Here is a 17,691-nt window from a genome sequence, read left to right as displayed (position 1 = left end):
CAAATTAAACGACGCATCTTAGAAATAGAGTCTTCAAGCTTTAAAATGAAGGCTTATTGTCGTACGATTTTTTTCTTTTTAAATAAAACTATTTTTAAATAAATTATTTTGAATGAAACTATTTTCAAATAAATTGTTTTGAATAAAATTATTTTCAAATAAATTGTTTTAAATAAAATTATTTTCAAATGAATTATTTTAAATAAAATTATTTTTAGATAAATTATTTTGAATAAAATTATTTTTAAATAAATTAACCTCAATATCTAGTGTCCGAATATCAATGAGAGTTATTCGAATTTTGGGAATTAGAGGTTATTTGAATTTTACTTTCACGCTTCGTTTTCATTTCACGTACATATGCCCGTCATCAACTTGCCTCGTTGCTAATTATTAATCAAACTCTTAGGTAAACAGAGCGTTTAATATTAATGAGTGTCATCTGACTGTCTGAATATTAATGACAGCGTGAGTATGTACTTGGCGCAACTCACTGATCAAACAATCGCGGATCGAAGATGCAACTGCGCAATATCTACACCTTGGATAATTATTAGCGAACGAAGTAAGACGATTGATTGTTCAAAGATGTGGGTAAAGCGAAGAGCGAATATTTTGACAAGTTTGTTTCTAGTTAAAAATCTAAATAATTAATAGAAATTAATTGGAAATTTAAAGATTCATTTAATGGATAGATAGAAAATCGGTAAAAGTTCTTTGAACGAGTAAGCGATCGTTAAAAAGATGTCGAGGGCAAACAGGAACTGTATTTAATTAAGTATATTAAGCTCGTTGAGCGATACAATAAGAGAGCGGGATAAGAGGTCGGCCGAATTGAGCGAATCTCGCTTGAAAACGCTGTCCAAATTAAATACACAGACTGGTAAAACGAAATTGACAAATGGACAGAAGAAAAAAAGAAAAAAAGTATCATTTATATTATTCGTATGAAGGAGAATTATCACTTTAAAATACTATCGTTTATTTATCTATACGTTAGAAACAAACAACACTTTCGAGGTCCTCGAAAATTTCCTGGTTACAAAATCATTTAAAAAAAAAAAAAAAAAAAACGCAAATGTGGGCTGATCAGCACGAATATCAAATAAAATCGAAGCCTCCTAAAAAAGGGGCCCTCTGTGTCTTCCGAGTGATGAACGAAAACTTAAAAAAGAAGAAAGAATGAAAAGTCTCGCGTCTTCCATCTTTCTCCAAAGAAAAAGGAAAGAGAGAAAAAATAAATCTCAACGATTTCTTATTTAAAAGATGCAAAATTCTCAGAAAGAGAAGCTTCTGTTTTCTCAAAACTAGGGAGGGGGAAGGAAATTAAAATTCATCGATTCGCCGCGCGATAAAGAAAATACAAAAAAGAACGAACCTGAGAATAGCAAAAGAAAAAGGCAAAGAAAAGAGAGATTCGTGGCGGATTTCGTTCAACTGCCTTCGTTCGACGCGACCGATTCGTTCGAGGCGATCGCGAATTCTTCCATCGACGAGTCGTTGAGATCGATCGCGGAAGCTGCGTTCCTCGACACCAGCGAAACCGCCGTGCACGTGGAATCGAAACTGTCATTCGTTCGCAAATTCATCTCCGTGAAATTTCCCCCTGAATTTCGAGGCGAAGAACTCGAGCGCTCGTCTCCTTTCGCGAATGTCCTAGCTCTCTCGACGTTTTCTCCTTTTCTCTCCTCTTCATCCTCGTCTTTGCTCGATCGTTCATCAACCGCGACAAACATTGTCCCACAGCTGTCAGCTTGGACTTCTTCAACTCTGTCTGTCCTCACTTTTGCCTCGCGCAGATCGTCGCGCGTTAAACGAGATTCCGACGAGCTCGAGTCGTCGTCTGCCCTGTATCTGAACGTCTCGATTTCTTCAGCAGCTAAACGCAGTTCCAACGAGTCTCCTTCAAGTTCCTTCGGTTTCTCGACGACACTCGACTCGTTGCTAGACGTTAGAGAAACCGACTGGATTTTCGAACTTGACTCCACCGAGGTTTCCATTTCTTCTTCCGGCGACTCGTTTGGACAGATCTCGATGTCTCCTAAAATTCGTCTCTTCAAACGCAACGCGGACTTCTCTTCTTCAATCTCTTCGCTCAACCGTCCGACTCTCGAACTGTTCGAGTACAGAGTCCAGTCGACAATATTCATCACCGAGTCGTACTCGTCGAATCGGGAAACGTCTATCGTCTCGAGGTCGACGATCCTGTCGAACGAATCGTCGTCTTCCTCCAGTTCCTCCGTATCTTCTTCGTGCTCTTCCCCCTCTGTTTGGTCCGTCGATCGCGAATTATCGAGGAACGTGGCCGTCGACGTCGGCGCGTGAATCTCGAACGGTTTCAAGGTCGACGTGGACGTCGACGCCTGCTTGAACAGGAAGATCTTTTGGTAGAAGTGTCGCGCGTAAAAGCAGAACACCAGCATCCAGAAAATGATGATCGTGTACAGGGACACGATCCTTTGCTCGCCGACCACGAAATCCGACGTCTCGCTCGAGTTTGTTCCCTCGAGAGAATCTTCTTGGTCATCCTCGCCCTCCAACTCCACATTCTCGGTTTCCTTCTCCTCTTCAACATCCTCGTGCTTGTATATCTTCTCGATTTCCTCGCGCTCCTCCGTCTCTTTCGTTAATTTCCTAATAATCTCCTCGACATCTTCCGTCAGAGTGACCATTTCATCCAGCTGCGCGCTGTCGATGCTTTCCTCCACGTTCACCAGCTCTTCCTCAGCGTCGACATCCTCCAGTATCTCGTACGTACGATTCAAGCTCTCCCTGCGAGCCTGCACCGGCTCCGAACGTACCAGCATGTACCTTTTCTTCAACTTGTCACTCGCGATCGGAGTGTGATCGTTCGAGGACACTTTCGAGTAAGACGTTCCGCTCTCTTCGTGTAGTACTCTCCCGAAAGCGTCGTAGCTGTCAACGATCGATATCGGGGAAAACGTCTGCAGCGTCTCGAGGTACTCGTTTCTCGTTGTTTCTTCGTCCTCGTCATCAACTTCTTCTTCTTCTTCTTCGTGTCTGTCGTCCATCAGAGAGAGCAAGTTCGTTTTACTCGATACGTCAAGGTCGAGCTCCGTGTCCTCTGGATCCTCCACGTTATCTATCGCGTCGGCCAAGTTGATCACAACGGGGAACTTGATGTTCGTGAAGATGTCTTCCTTGACGAATCTCAGGCAATCATCCTCGAAGAATTTCAACGCTCTCTGCTCCTCCAGCGAGCGTTCCTCCTGCGTTTCTTCAGTTTCCTCTATTTCCTCGCGAGGTACCAACCGAGACGTCTCAGTTCTATCGTCGTGAACAGTCTCGAGCACTCCGGCGAGCAATCCGCGCAGGTTCAAGCTCCTCCAGATGCGTGCCAGCTGGGTCAGAAAGTCGTTCAATCCGAGCTCGCTGACGATCCGGTGCTCATCGTTGTCCTCGAGATCGTCGATCTCGAGCAGATCCTCGTGATCGATGGCGGTGATGCAGAAGTCGCAGAGTGAATTCTCACCGTCGTCTTCTCCCTCTTCCACGCCTCTTCGATGCGGACGAATCACGCGGAGAGCGGTGTGCTCGTACATGGGAAGGCTCCACGAGTTTCTGCTCGGTTGGAAGATAAATTCGTCCGACGACGACGACGACGACACCGTCTGCCTGCCGTTCAAAATCTCCTCCATCGTGTAAAACTCACTCGACAAGTCGAAACTGGCGTCCAACGACCGATAGGCGAACATGTTGTGCAGGGTTCTCACGGTGTCTTCGTCCACGATGTCCCACACCGGGGTGTCGTTCTCTCTCGAAGCCTCGGAACTGTTTAAAATCACGTAGTTGATGTCGAACCCACCGAGATCCGACAGATTCGAGATTACTCTCCGCGTGATCGTTTCGGGTTCGTTCAGCAATACCTCGACAATATCTTCTTCTGCTTCGTTCCGTGCAACATCTGTTTCACCTTTTACGGGCTGTGAGAAAACTTTCGGTTCTTTCGTTTCTTCCTTTTCATCACCTTCCACTTGTTTTTGACAATATTTGTCTCTGATATTTGAAGTCTCCTGTCGATGTTCCTCCTCTGTGTTCGATGTTGGATCAATTCCCTCTGTTTGGTCTTCTGATTCAAATTTTTTTAGCTGATCCTCCGTTTTTAATACGGAATCAGATTCTTTCTGGTGGGTTTCAAATGTTGCTTGAAACTCTGTACTCGGCTGGTCTTTGATCTCTAGTATTGGTGCAAGTCCTTCCTTGACGTCTTCGCAAGTTTTTGATACTAATTCATTTTCCTTTTTGTGATCCTCGGTTTGATGTTCCTCCTCGAGTTCGAGTGGTCTTCTTGCTCCATGTTCGATCGTCTGTGTGTTGGCATCGTCTGGAAAAAAGACAAAAACAAAGACTTTGAATCCGTCTAAAGCTAATAAAACCTAAAGCGTTGTACGAGTTGTTCACACCCAAAATATCAATATGCCACTCGCTACAATATCAAAATTTTTAACCTACTTTAAACCTAACCTGAACCAAACCTTTTTTTTTTAACCCGAATCTAACTCAAACTTAACCTAAATATAATTTAAACCTCACCATCCGCTATAATATCAAAGTTATTAACCTAACCCAACTGAATCTAACCTAAACTGAATCTAAACCTAACTTAGGACATCATCACCCGCTACAATATCAAAGTTACTAACCTAAGCCTAAACCTAACCCAGAACATCACCACCCGCTACAATATCACAGTTCATTTTAAAATAATTTTGCTACCGGTACCAAATCTAACCTAAACCTAATCTAACTCAGAACCCGCTACAATATCAAAGTTACTAACATAAGCCTAACTTAGGTAAGTTACTAACCTAACTCAGAACATTACCACCCGCTACAATATCAAAATTCATTCTAAAATTCTAACCTAACTTAGAACATCATCATCCGCTACAATATCAAAGTTACTAACTTAAATCTAAACCTAACCCAGAACATCACCACCCGCTACAATATCAAAGTTCATTTTAAAATAATTTTGCTACCGGAACCAAATCTAACCTAAACCTAATCTAACTCAGAACCCGCTGCAATATCAAAGTTATTAACATAAGCCTAACTTAGGTAAGTTACTAACCTAATTCAGAATATTACCACCCGCTACAATATCAAAATTCATTCTAAAATTCTAACCTAAACCTAAATTAGAACATCATCATCCGCTACAATATCAAAGTTACTAACTTAAATCTAAACCTAACCCAGAACATCATTACTCGCTACAATATCAAAGTTACTAACCTAAGCCTAAACCTAACCCAGAACATCACCACCCGCTACAATATCACAGTTCATTTTAAAATAATTTTGCTACCGGAACCAAATCTAACCTAAACCCGCTACAATATTAAAATTACTAACATAAGCCTAACTTAGGTAAGTTACTAACCTAACTCAGAACATTATCACCCGCTACAGTATCAAAATTCATTCTAAAATTCTAACCTAAACCTAACTTAGAACATCATCCGCTACAATATCAAAGTTACTAACTTAAATCTAAACCTAACCCAGAACATCATTACTCGCTACAATATCAAAGTTACTAACCTAAGCCTAAACCTAACCCAGAACCTCACCATCTGCTACAATATCAAAGTTATTAGCCTAAACCAACCACCTAACCTAAATTAAATCTAAACCTAACCTAAACCTAACTTAGAACATCATCACCCGCTACAATATCAAAGTTACTAACCTAAGCCTAAACCTAACCCAGAACATCACCACCCGCTACAATATCACAGTTCATTTTAAAATAATTTTGCTACCGGAACCAAATCTAACCTAAACCCGCTACAATATTAAAATTACTAACATAAGCCTAACTTAGGTAAGTTACTAACCTAACTCAGAACATTATCACCCGCTACAGTATCAAAATTCATTCTAAAATTCTAACCTAAACCTAACTTAGAACATCATCCGCTACAATATCAAAGTTACTAACTTAAATCTAAACCTAACCCAGAACATCACCACCCGCTACAATATCAAAGTTCATTTTAAAATAATTTTGCTACCGGAACCAAAACTAACCTAAACCTAATCTAACTCAGAACCCGCTACAATATCAAAATTACTAACATAAGCCTAACTTAGATAAGTTATTAACCTAACTCAGAACATTACCACCCGCTACAATATCAAAATTCATTCTAAAATTCCAAAATAATTTTGCCACCAACTTAACCTAAACCCAATCTAAATCTAATCGAAACCTAACCTAGAACATCATCACCCGCAACAATATCAAAGTTACTTAACCTAAACCTAACCTAAACCAAACCTAACTCCCAGAATATCACCAGCTACGACATCAAAGTTCATTCTAAAATTCTAAAAATAGTTTTGCCACCTTGTTCCGGGAAGTATGGTTCATCCTCCTGATCAATGGTGCTGGAAGAGCACGAGAAGGCAACGTCTTGAGTCGTCGTAGGCTTCATCACCGTCAGCAAGGATCCAGCTTGGCCGCCAAAGTCTACGGAGAGGTTCGCAGAGGTCGAAGTCTCCTTGTCTCGTTCGTTCACAACGAGAATACGACAAAAGGAGTTTACGTCAGAAGACATTGCAGGGATCTCCGGAGGATCTCTGACGTCCTTCTTGGCGGGTATCCTCTCCAATTCTCGACCTTTCTGCGTGCCTTCCAACTTCCTCATCGAAACCATGGAGCCATCGTTGCTCTCCCCCTCCTCCTTTGTCAATTTCTTCGGTCTGCTGTACTTGGTGTGCTGGTTCTTCGTCTCCACTTCGTCCCCAATCCTCTTGCTCTTCACACTCTGCTTCGCCTGTGCACCGCGCAACCGATCGAAATTGTCCAACAGCAGTTTGTCGGCGATTTTTCTCACCTTGGACAGCTTGCTGGAGCAAGAGTACTTTTCGGAGAGCAACGCTTTCCTCGTCGTGACGAACGTTTTACTATCCACGTTCAGCAACGGCTCGGTCTCCGTGGTCGCGTCCACGAACAAGTTCTCCTTGTCGTAATAGTCGTCCACGTTCCGGGGGACGTTCCTCTTCCTGCTACGATCCGAGTGAGTTCTCGAGCTTTCAGGACTCGCGGCTGCAGCCGACTGCCTTCCCGCGTTGGGTCTCTTCCTAGCTTCCAGCTCCTTCTTGTCCTTCAGCAGCGTCACCTCGTTGTACGCCTTCAGGGCTCTCATCTCCCGAGCTTCCCTCTCCCCCTCATTCCCCACTCTCGGGCTCTTCCACTTGAATTTCTTCGAGCTGTGCACCGCCGTCTTCGACGTCTCCGAATGTTTCTTCAAAGTGGTCGGCGTCCTTTTCGAATTCGCAGCGGTGGAAACGTTCCCGGCCTCGTTCTTCGTCCTCCGCGTGCACGACGGCGGTTGTTTCCTGCGATAGATCACCGAGTCGAATATCGCCGGCCGGACCACCTGCGAGAACGGTATCGTCCCGAACGTCTCCACCTTGCATCTCGTCAAGCATTTCTTGTTTATCTCGCATCTTTTGTCGCTGCTGTCTCTCCGCGACTGAGCTCTGCACTCGCAGACACTCTCGTCGGACTGTTTCCTCGGGTTCTCGGCTCCCGGCTTCGTCGACTTTTCACCCTTCTGCGCAACTGGCAACCTCTTCGAGCCTCGCGTACGCGAGTCGCTCTTGCGTTCGCGGTGATTCGCGATCGGCGACACGCGTCTTTCTTCAGACGGTTCTTTCGTACGTTTGGACTTGAAGAACGTCTTTCTGTGCTTCTTCTGTGCTTCGACGAGGTTGCTGGTGGAACTTCTCTGATCGAGGTCGTTCTCGGTCTGCGTGTGGGCGTCCTTCGCGAAGCTCGCGGCACTTGGCTTTAGAGCGTTGCTCAATACGACGGAGAAATCGTCGCGGGATTGCTCGTTTGTTTGTACGATTTCAGGGGCAAGCTGCGTTTCGTCGTTGGTTGCCTCCGAGATTTCGTATCTGAGGAAAATGACAGAGAATAAGTCTCCATCTTGAAGACGATCGGTATGAAAATTTTCGAGTCCCCGCGTAACTGTCCAACAGTTCGAAGAATTGACGTCGAAAGGAGAAGAATATCGATACTAGCCACAAGTGTGGCGAATTCTACATTATATCGATTGTAAAGAAATTTAACAATTTAACATTTCTTTTTTTTTTTTTTTTAATTTTCGAAGTTGAACTACTTTGAGCTACGTAAAGTAAATAAAATTATTCATTGTCTCGTAACGTGCGAGTTCGTACGAATTATCTTCGAATCTCACGTACCTCTTCATCGTACTGAAATTATGATCGTTAGGCAGCCCAACGATTCTCAAGTCTCGCACAGTCGACGACGAATTGTCTTGATCGTTTTGCTCCTTCAAGACGTTCGAGGGTATCAACGCGTCTTGGCCAAGCTGTGCTGGAAATATGCTCCACTTCTTCTTCTCCAACTGTCGGAGCAAACACTGGAGTTCGGTGTTATTGGCGAAGTCCTTCTCGTAACAACCGTCGAAAACTTTCATCGAATCTTTGAAGAACCTTGGGATATTCGTGTCGCTGAAAGAGTTCACTTTTACTACGTTCTTCTCGGTATTTCGTTCGCCCCTCTGCACGGTATTCACAACTGAAAAGGAAATGTAAGTGACGTGACTCTTTACTATTAAAAGTGAAACAATAGAAATAGAAATTCCAAGTAACACTTTACTATTAAAAGTAAAGAAATAGAAACAAAAATTGCAAGTGGCTCTTTACTTTTAAAAGTAAAAAAGTAGAAATAAAAATTAAAAAATTAAAAGTAAAAAAATAGAAATAAAAATTATTCAAAAATTACTAAAAATCTCAAGTAACTCTTTACTATTAAATAGAAATAAAGAAAAAATAGAAATAAAAATTCCAAGTAACTTTTTACTATTAAATAGAAATAAAAATTCCAAGTAACTCTTTACTATTAAATAGAAATAAAAATTCCAAGTAATTCTTTACTATTAAATAGAAATAAAAAAAAAAGCAAATAGAAATAAAAATTCCAAGTAACACTTTACTATTAAAAGTAAAGAAATAGAAACAAAAATTGCAAGTAACTTTTTACTTTTAAAAGTAAAAAAGTAGAAATAACAATTAAAAAATTAAAAGTAAAAAAATAGAAATAAAAATTACTCAAAAATTGCTAAAAATCCCAAGTAACTCTTTACTATTAAATAGAAATAAAAATTCTAAGTAACTCTTTACTATTAAATAGAAATAAAAAAAAAAAATAGAAATAAAAATTCCAAGTAACTCTTTACTATTAAATGTAAAAAAAAAATAGGAATAAAAATTACTAAAAATACCAAGTAACTCCTCCCTATTGAAAGTAAAAAAATCGAAATAAAGATTCCAAGTAACTCTTAACATAAGAAAATAGAAATAAATAACTCTTAAACATAAAAAAATAGAAATAAGAATTCCAAGTAACTCTTCACTACCAAAAGCAAAGAAACAGAAATAAAAATTCCAAAGTTTAAAAGTTACAAAGGCACGTACTACCGTCGGCAACGGGCATAGAAACCACAGCCCTTTTTATTTCACCGTCAGCCTTCAACTCGCTTTCGTCAGATTCGGCAACCTTCAAGATCCCAAAGTTCGTCACCACGTTCCTCGTCACGTTCAGATCCTTCAAAATGTCCGAGATGTTGAGAACCTCGTGCATCGGTTTATCGTTCGGTTTACTGTTCTCCAACTTTGGCAACTGATTGCCCCTTCGGACACTTTTCAATATGTTCAAATCATTTTGCAACAGTTTCTCTATCAAAGGTAAACTGTTGTCCATGGTAAACTCTGCTCTTTGATTCTCGGTATTATTTCGATCGATATTGTCCAAGCACGAGTGATAGGTTGTGCTTTTCGAATTTTTGCAATCGTCCTCCACATCTCTCGTCATCTTGTCTTCGTCGATGCTCTCGTTAGGCGTGGAGTTCCTCATTACGGAGCCGTTCGAGAGGCAATACTCCTCCAGTGTCTTGTTGTACAGATAATCGTCGACGATACAATTGCAGCCGAACAGCGATCGCAGTTTCACGGAGCTGCTACTTTTCTCTACGCTTTGTTCCGTGTGCTTCGAAAGATTCACGGGTGACCAGTCTCGCTCGGTTGAAGAAGGGCAGCCATGTTGATCGAAGTTCTCCGCGTGATCGGATGGATGCAGCTCCGTTTGCTTCGTGCCATTCGTCTCTGGAAAGTCTGTTCCTCCTTTTTCCTTCGTCGATGAATGTTGGAAGGATGGATTCCGTAGGTCCACGAGGTTTATCGAGGACGTGGATGGATTTTTCTGAATTAATATGCAAAAGTCTAGTCAGACAGGATGTTTTCTTTGTCACGAATCGAAATATCCAAAATAATTAAGATATTGGACCTATTAAAAAAATATTTTTGTGTAATAGTATTAGAAAATAGTAATATAAAAATATTATTATATTTAATATTTAATATAAAAATATTAATATTATTATATAATAATATTAGAAAATATAATATAATGTTAGCATATTAGGAAAGTTATTATATTTTTTTTTTGCACGTCGAATAGCAGAGCAGATTTCAAGGCCAGTTTCAGAATCATATATTTTTTATTTTATGCATTGATCGATACAGTTCTGTATTCTCTATAAAAAAAAAGTATCAACATTGTTATATATGTACATACTCATATACGTAACGAAGTACTAAAATTATTAGTTGAAGAGATATTTTCACTTTAATTTTATAAAATTTATAGGACCTTGTTCTTCCTCCTCTTTCGTAAATTAAAGTTCAGATATTTCCTAAATTAATAATTTTTCGATAGACATAGCTCCATTTAAAAATTAAAAGATAATTTGCACCATTTCTTGATAGGTTCAATATTTTACAAGATATTTCAATTCTGCAAGATAAAGGAAACGCCCTGCATATAGTATATACAATATATTAGTATAATATAGAGAATAATATAAAGTATAATATAGAGTATAATATAGAGAATAATATAGAGTATAATATAGAGAATAATATAGAGTATAATATAGAGAATAATATAGAGTATAATATAAAGTATAATATAGAGTATAATATAAAGTATAATATAGAATATAATATAGAATACAATAAAAAGTATAATATAGAATATAATATAGAGTATAATATAAAGAATAATATCGAATATAATATAAAGTATAATATAGAGTATAATATAAAATATAATATAGATTATAGAATATAATATAAAGTATAATATAGAGTATAGAGTATAATATAAAGTATAATATAGAGTACAGAGTATAATATAAAGTATAATATAGAGTACAGAGTATAGAGCATAAGTACAAAAAACAAATTAGTAGAGAAGATACTCGAGGGCACAAGGATACAATTAGTTTGGCAATTCGACAGAAAGCAGTATTTAATTGAAACTAACAAACAAGTCATTAACGCAATATAATGTAACATAACGTAACATAATACTTACCAATGTATGATAATTCTTATCGGCCGTTTCGTTCGTAATTTCATCCATCGTAACTCGATCCGCCGCCGTTTCATTTTCATTTTTATCACTCGTCGTTTCGTCCGTCGCGACTCGATCCTCCGCTTTTCTTTCGCTTTCGTTAATTTTATCGCTGGTGATCGAGATTTCATTTTCCTCACGATCATCTTCATCAGCGATTTCATCCATCTTATCCTCCTCCATCGTTTCATCCACGATCGCGACTTTATCCACGTTTCTTTTCGCGCGTTTGTCCTCCATCACGTTCCAGTCGTACTCGTCGAAAAAGTATCGGGACACGTTCCGTTTCGCGGTTCTTTCCAGCGAGTCGTCGTCCTCCTCCGACAATTTTTGGCGAACAGCCCTCTCCTTGATCCTGATGCGCGCCTCGGCGATGTCCTGGTCGGTCAGTCCAAGGATCCTCGCCGCTTTCTGGCCCGGTGTTAGACTCGGGTCGTCGATGATCCGCGAGATAGTGTCGCTGCTGTCGTACGTCTCATAGCTCTCGCAGGATATCAATGTGGTCAGCGACCGGGTTCTGTACTTGGAGTCAACCAACTTCGAGCACAGCCGACTGACAATCAGATTCGGGTCGCTCCTCATTCTTTTCAACATTCGCATCTTCTCCAGGTGACGTTGCTCCAGGAACAGGCAGGAGTTGGAGTACCAGATGTAGCTGAAAACGACTGAAACAAACGAAATGACGACGATTTGCGAAAGAATGAAAAGTTTATCACAATATCAGTAATAAAAATAAAGTAAAATTTATCGCAATATGAAAATTCATTATTATTTATTATAGATAAATTTGTAAATATACAAATTTATTATATTTTAATTTTATACTGTAATGGAAATTTATAAGTTCATTGTTATTATAAATATAATTTATAAAATTCATAAATCTAGTATTATTAGTATATATTTAATATTATAAATTTATTGTAGATGACTTTCGAATACAGAATATATATAATAATAATACTAAATTTATAAATTTTATAAATTATATTTAAAATATAATTCAGTATTATTATTATACATTTAATATTATAAATTTATTATAGATGATTTTCGAATACAGGGTATATATAATATAATTTATAAATTTTATAAATTATATTTAAAATATAATTCAGTATTATCATTATATATTTAATATTATAAATTTATTATAGATGATTTTCGAATACAGGGTATATATAATAATAATACTAAATTTATAAATTTTATAAACTATATTTAAAATATAATTCAGTATTATCATTATATATTTAATATTATAAATTTATTATAGATGATTTTCGAATACACGGTATGTATAATAATAATACGAAATTTATAAATTTTATAAATTATATTTAAAATATAATTCAGTATTATTATTATATATTTAATATTGTAAATTTATTATAGATGACTTTCGAATACAGGGTATAAATAATAATACTACTAAATTTATAAATTTTCTAAATTATATTTTAAATATAGTATTATTATTATATATTTAATATTATAAATTTATTATAGATGACTTTCGAATACAGGGTGAGGTCTCGTAACGTGACGAGTGTTTTCAGGAAAAAAGTGGTGGAAAATTTCTTCGAAAGCATGATCTTCGAGAAGTAAGAAAGTATTTAGCGGAAGATGTACTTACTCAAAGGGATCACCTTCACGAGGACGAATTCGACGAAAATTGTCAACGAAAATCTCTTGTCGTACCAAAGCAGAAGACCAACGGCGATTACGATTACCTCCAACACGACGTTTTTGAAAAAGCTGAGGATCAGCCAGGGCAGCAGCAAGTTCGGTCGTCTCGACGTTAATATCGGATAAAGATTGATCATGTAGGAGAATGTGTACAGGTGGGCGATGACGATTCGCGTGATTACGATCCATGATAGAACTATATATAATATATAAAGTATATTTAATATATTTGTAGTAAATATATAAAGTATATTTAACATATATTTGTATATAATATATAAAGTATATATATATATATATATATATGAAGTATATTTGTTCAAAGAAAACAAAAATATGGAAATACAGTGACCTAGTCGTTAAAATATTAACTTTATCGGTGCTCTAACCAGTTTTAATAGTATCCTCGCCGATAGTGTCGAAAATAAGCGTCCCCTGCGACAGGGACAAGTTCCAAATTTGTTCGAGCTTGTTGCTCCATTTAATGGCACTCCAATCTAGCGTGCTATTGACCTTCGAGGGAAGAGAAAAGAAGAGAAACTGATTTTCCCGATGACGTTGGAAGTCAGTTCGTATTCTATTTTAAAAATCATGGCCAATATCAGTGCCAGGTTTCAAACGGATAAACGAGTCGTTTTTAGTTTCAAAAGTGAAGATTCCATTGTCATTCGAAAAAATCAAGCTGGCTGTTTTAATATTTACATTTCTACGTTATCCTTCCGTTCTTCAACAAATCGTAACTGATATATTTCCGATCACTAAGGGAATTAGCTGGTTAATAGAATGATAAAAACTTTTATTTTGAAAGCGGCTCAAGTCCATTTATAGTCGTCAAAAACGTGTTATTTTCTAAACATTTCTCGTCACACTAATTAGGTTGGTAAATTGTTAGTTAATTATTATTATTTAATTATTATATTTATTATTATATTTATTTAATTACTATTATTATTAGTTAATTATCACATTTATTTAATTATTTTTGGTTAATTAGTTAATTATTATAATTATTTAATTATTATTAGTTAATTAGTTAATTATTATATTTATTTAATTATTATTATTAGTTAATTAGTTAATTGTTATTATTTAATTATTATATTTATTAGTTATAAATTATAATATAGTTAATTAGTTGATTATTACTTACCTAGGAACAAAAAAACATTAAATTATCAATATACCATATTTTCGTATAATGTATTTTACCGTATTATCAATAAATTATATCACCATATTATCAATTACCAATATGTATTAAAGATAAATGTATAATAATTAATATACTTATAATAATCAATATACATTTAAAGATAAATCGACTTGAAAATCCCTCCTCCCCAGAGAAATGGAATCGAAGGTTATAGAGGTTAAGTTCTGTGACACGAGTCATTGTTCAATAAAAGGAACGATGAAAGAAACGTTGAAACGACCGAATTCTTACCAGGCCCAGGATGTTCATTATCAATCGTTCGGTTTGACTGGAAATACCAAGGTAACGTCCGAGGAAGCTAGGCATTAGGAACGCGAAATTGCCGAAGGAGCCGGTGGACCAGCGTGTCGTCGATTGCGCGAGGGCCGATCATCGTCGATCGTTTAGTCCTTTGATTGAAGCGCTCACGATCACCGAAAACAATCCGCTCTCGAGGGGAATCACCCAAGGGAATTTCAAGGAGTTTCAGGATTTTCGTTCGTTCACGTTAATTTTGTTCGCACCCGGGCTTCTCCGTTTGAGAAGGGACTTCGTTTGCCGAACGATTTTCGAGATAACAATTGACGACAGCGAGGGTACGTGCATGCTCGATGACAAATGAGCAAGAGCGCGAGATGGAGGATTCACGATCACTTGGTCGATCTCTATTCGCGTCAAGTTTCGTTTCTTTTTCTTGAAAATTGAAACAGAAGATCCCTATAACTCATTCATAACTATTATATTATACTCATTCATAAATATTCATAAATATTATATTATGTTATATTATATTATATAATAATATTGTATAATATATGTAATATTAATATATTATATATATACATATAATATTTATGTGATATAATAAGTAATAATATAATATTTATATATATATATATATATATATAAATTATATTATAAATCTGTTGTTTATTTCATACTGCAAAAATGTTCTATTATTTAATAGAATGAATATTTGAATGTTTCAATTGCCCTCTGATCGTCCCGTATTATATTATATTACAATATCTATATCACATATATGTAATATTAATATTATGATATATGTAATATATTATAATATAAATTATATGTAATATTAATATCATGATGTACGTAGTATATTGTAATATAAATTATCTGTAATATTAACATTATAATATACGTAATATATTATAATATAAATTATATGTAATATTAATATCATGATGTACGTAATATATTATAATATAAATTATATGTAATATTAGCATTATAATGTACGTAATATATTATAATATAAATTATATGTAATATTAATATCATGATGTACGTAATATATTGTAATATAAATTATATGTAATATCAATATTAATATACGCAATATATTATAATATAAATTATATGTAATATTAACATTATAATGTACGTAGTATGTTATAATATAAATTATATGTAATATTAACATTATAATGTACATAATATATTATAATATAAATTATATGCAATATTAACATTATAGTGTACGTAATATATTATAATATAAATTATATGTAATATTAACATTATAATGTACGTAATATATTATAATATAAATTATATGTAATATTAACAATATAATGTACGTAATATATTATAATATAAGTTATATGTAATATTAATATTGTAATGTACGTAATATATCATAATATAAATTATATGTAATATTAACATTAACATTAATATACTATTATATAATAATATTATTGTTACTATCATTATTATTATTATCTTATGCTTCTTGTGTCCTCACTTTTACTCGAAAATAGTAAAATAGTATTTAAAAACTTGCACTTTGCCAGAATTATTGGCAATTTCTACGATAGTAGAAATAAATTTTCCATTCCATGATATATGCATGTACGTAGCATTTGTAGATTTCATAAGATTGCTACAAATACTGTAGTACAGTTTTTTACTAGATTCTGATCAAGATTAACAGGAAGAGAGAACAGATGTGGTGTATCGCGTCCTCGATTCGCGCTACTTGAAACCATACGCGCGTGACCTACACAAGATCATTTATCTTCTAATCTAACAGACTGTTCCGACAAACGTAGTATATGCATTATACATAGTTCCTTGCGTGAATACTTCTCTTCGCATCGACGCGCTTCGTTGGCGCCATTTTTACGCCTCCTTTCGTTTACGTTAAGATTTTATTAATTATTTATTAATTTTTTTTTTTTTGGAAAGTGTTAGCGAGAAAATTTTAACAGATCTCTGATCAGTAAAATTGATTAATTTCACGCAAGCGTTTTGCAAATATTTGATTTTTTTACTTCTTTCTGTGAGTTGATGAAAATCTCAAGCTCTTTTCTCCACGTTTTAAATTTTTAATAGTTCTCTTTCGTGGAATAGTTTTCAAAAAATAAAATGTTAAGTCAAATACCAATAAAATTAAAAATTTTTCAAAGAAACATCAAAAAAATTTATCAGTTTGTTTTCAAAGAAACACCAAAAAAATTTATCACTGTGTCTTCGAGTATACTCGTCATCGTCTAGAAATAATTAAGCGTACCAGTGCACATTCTCGAAATAAAACAAAACGCTTAAGAAGCTTTCTTGCGTTTCTTTAAACGAAAATTTAACCTTCTAATTTTTTTTCTTTTCTTAAAAGCTTAATGTTTAGATCAAGCCAATGGCCAATTTTAGGCTTCCTCCACAATAAAATTCACTTTTTGAATAATAAGAATTACGCGTGACAGAGGTAAGGCTAGAAAATATTTTGGGAACCTATATTCAGACGATTTAGACGATCAAAATTTCCACTTTGATCATCGCGAGGTAAGTTTGCTGTTGAAAAGATGAAATGAATTCGTGATCGGTTGAAGGAAACTTTGAACGTCGAGAGGAGGCGGGTTGCATAACGCCAGGAGCCAGAGAAACTGATCGTGCGATTAATTAGCCAAGTGAGTTTTATTGCTTAACTAGATTAATAAATTAAGGTAAGCGTGGCGTATAATGAGTAAAAGTTCACAATGTCTTTGGGAAATTATCATCCACGCTGAATAACGACTTTCCCCGTTAACTGATAATGTATTTTTATATAGTTTATATTTTATCTGACGAGGAAACATGGGAGACTCTTGCCTTCCCATAAGAATAAGTAATTTGTTTTAAAATAATATACGTTTATTCAACGATATACTTTCTCTAGGTCGCACGATCGTTCCTTGCGCCTATATGTATACTTGCACGGCTTCAATACTGCGTGAAGATCGCATGATCAATGCATTTCTGTTAAATATCTGATTCTAGCCTGTTATGTAAATATTCCAGATTTCCTGATTTAAAAAAATTAATCCCCAAC

The 17,691-nt window shown here is 35.8% G+C and overlaps 1 protein-coding gene across 1 annotated transcript; it reads right to left on the bottom strand.

Moving 5' to 3' along the window:
* Positions 1 to 1,400: 1,400 nt before the first annotated feature.
* Positions 1,401 to 15,012, bottom strand: LOC122529100. The gene is made up of 8 exons (XM_043654891.1): positions 14,613 to 15,012; positions 13,558 to 13,681; positions 13,116 to 13,364; positions 11,482 to 12,144; positions 9,481 to 10,272; positions 8,242 to 8,581; positions 6,377 to 7,935; positions 1,401 to 4,345 (listed from the first exon to the last, which is right to left on the bottom strand). Exons 1-8 carry the CDS (start codon positions 14,685 to 14,687, stop codon positions 1,434 to 1,436), a joined length of 6,714 nt encoding a protein of 2,237 aa, XP_043510826.1. The 5' UTR covers positions 14,688 to 15,012; the 3' UTR covers positions 1,401 to 1,433.
* Between the last annotated feature and the right edge of the window lie 2,679 nt (positions 15,013 to 17,691).

Source organism: Frieseomelitta varia, unplaced genomic scaffold (assembly GCF_011392965.1).
Source record: "Frieseomelitta varia isolate USP_RPSP 00005682 unplaced genomic scaffold, Fvar_1.2 scaffold_278, whole genome shotgun sequence".
Classification (NCBI taxonomy): Eukaryota; Metazoa; Arthropoda; class Insecta; order Hymenoptera; family Apidae; genus Frieseomelitta; species Frieseomelitta varia.
The sequence above is the reverse complement of the archived record's forward strand: the minus strand, read 5'-3'. Positions and strand labels throughout refer to the sequence as shown.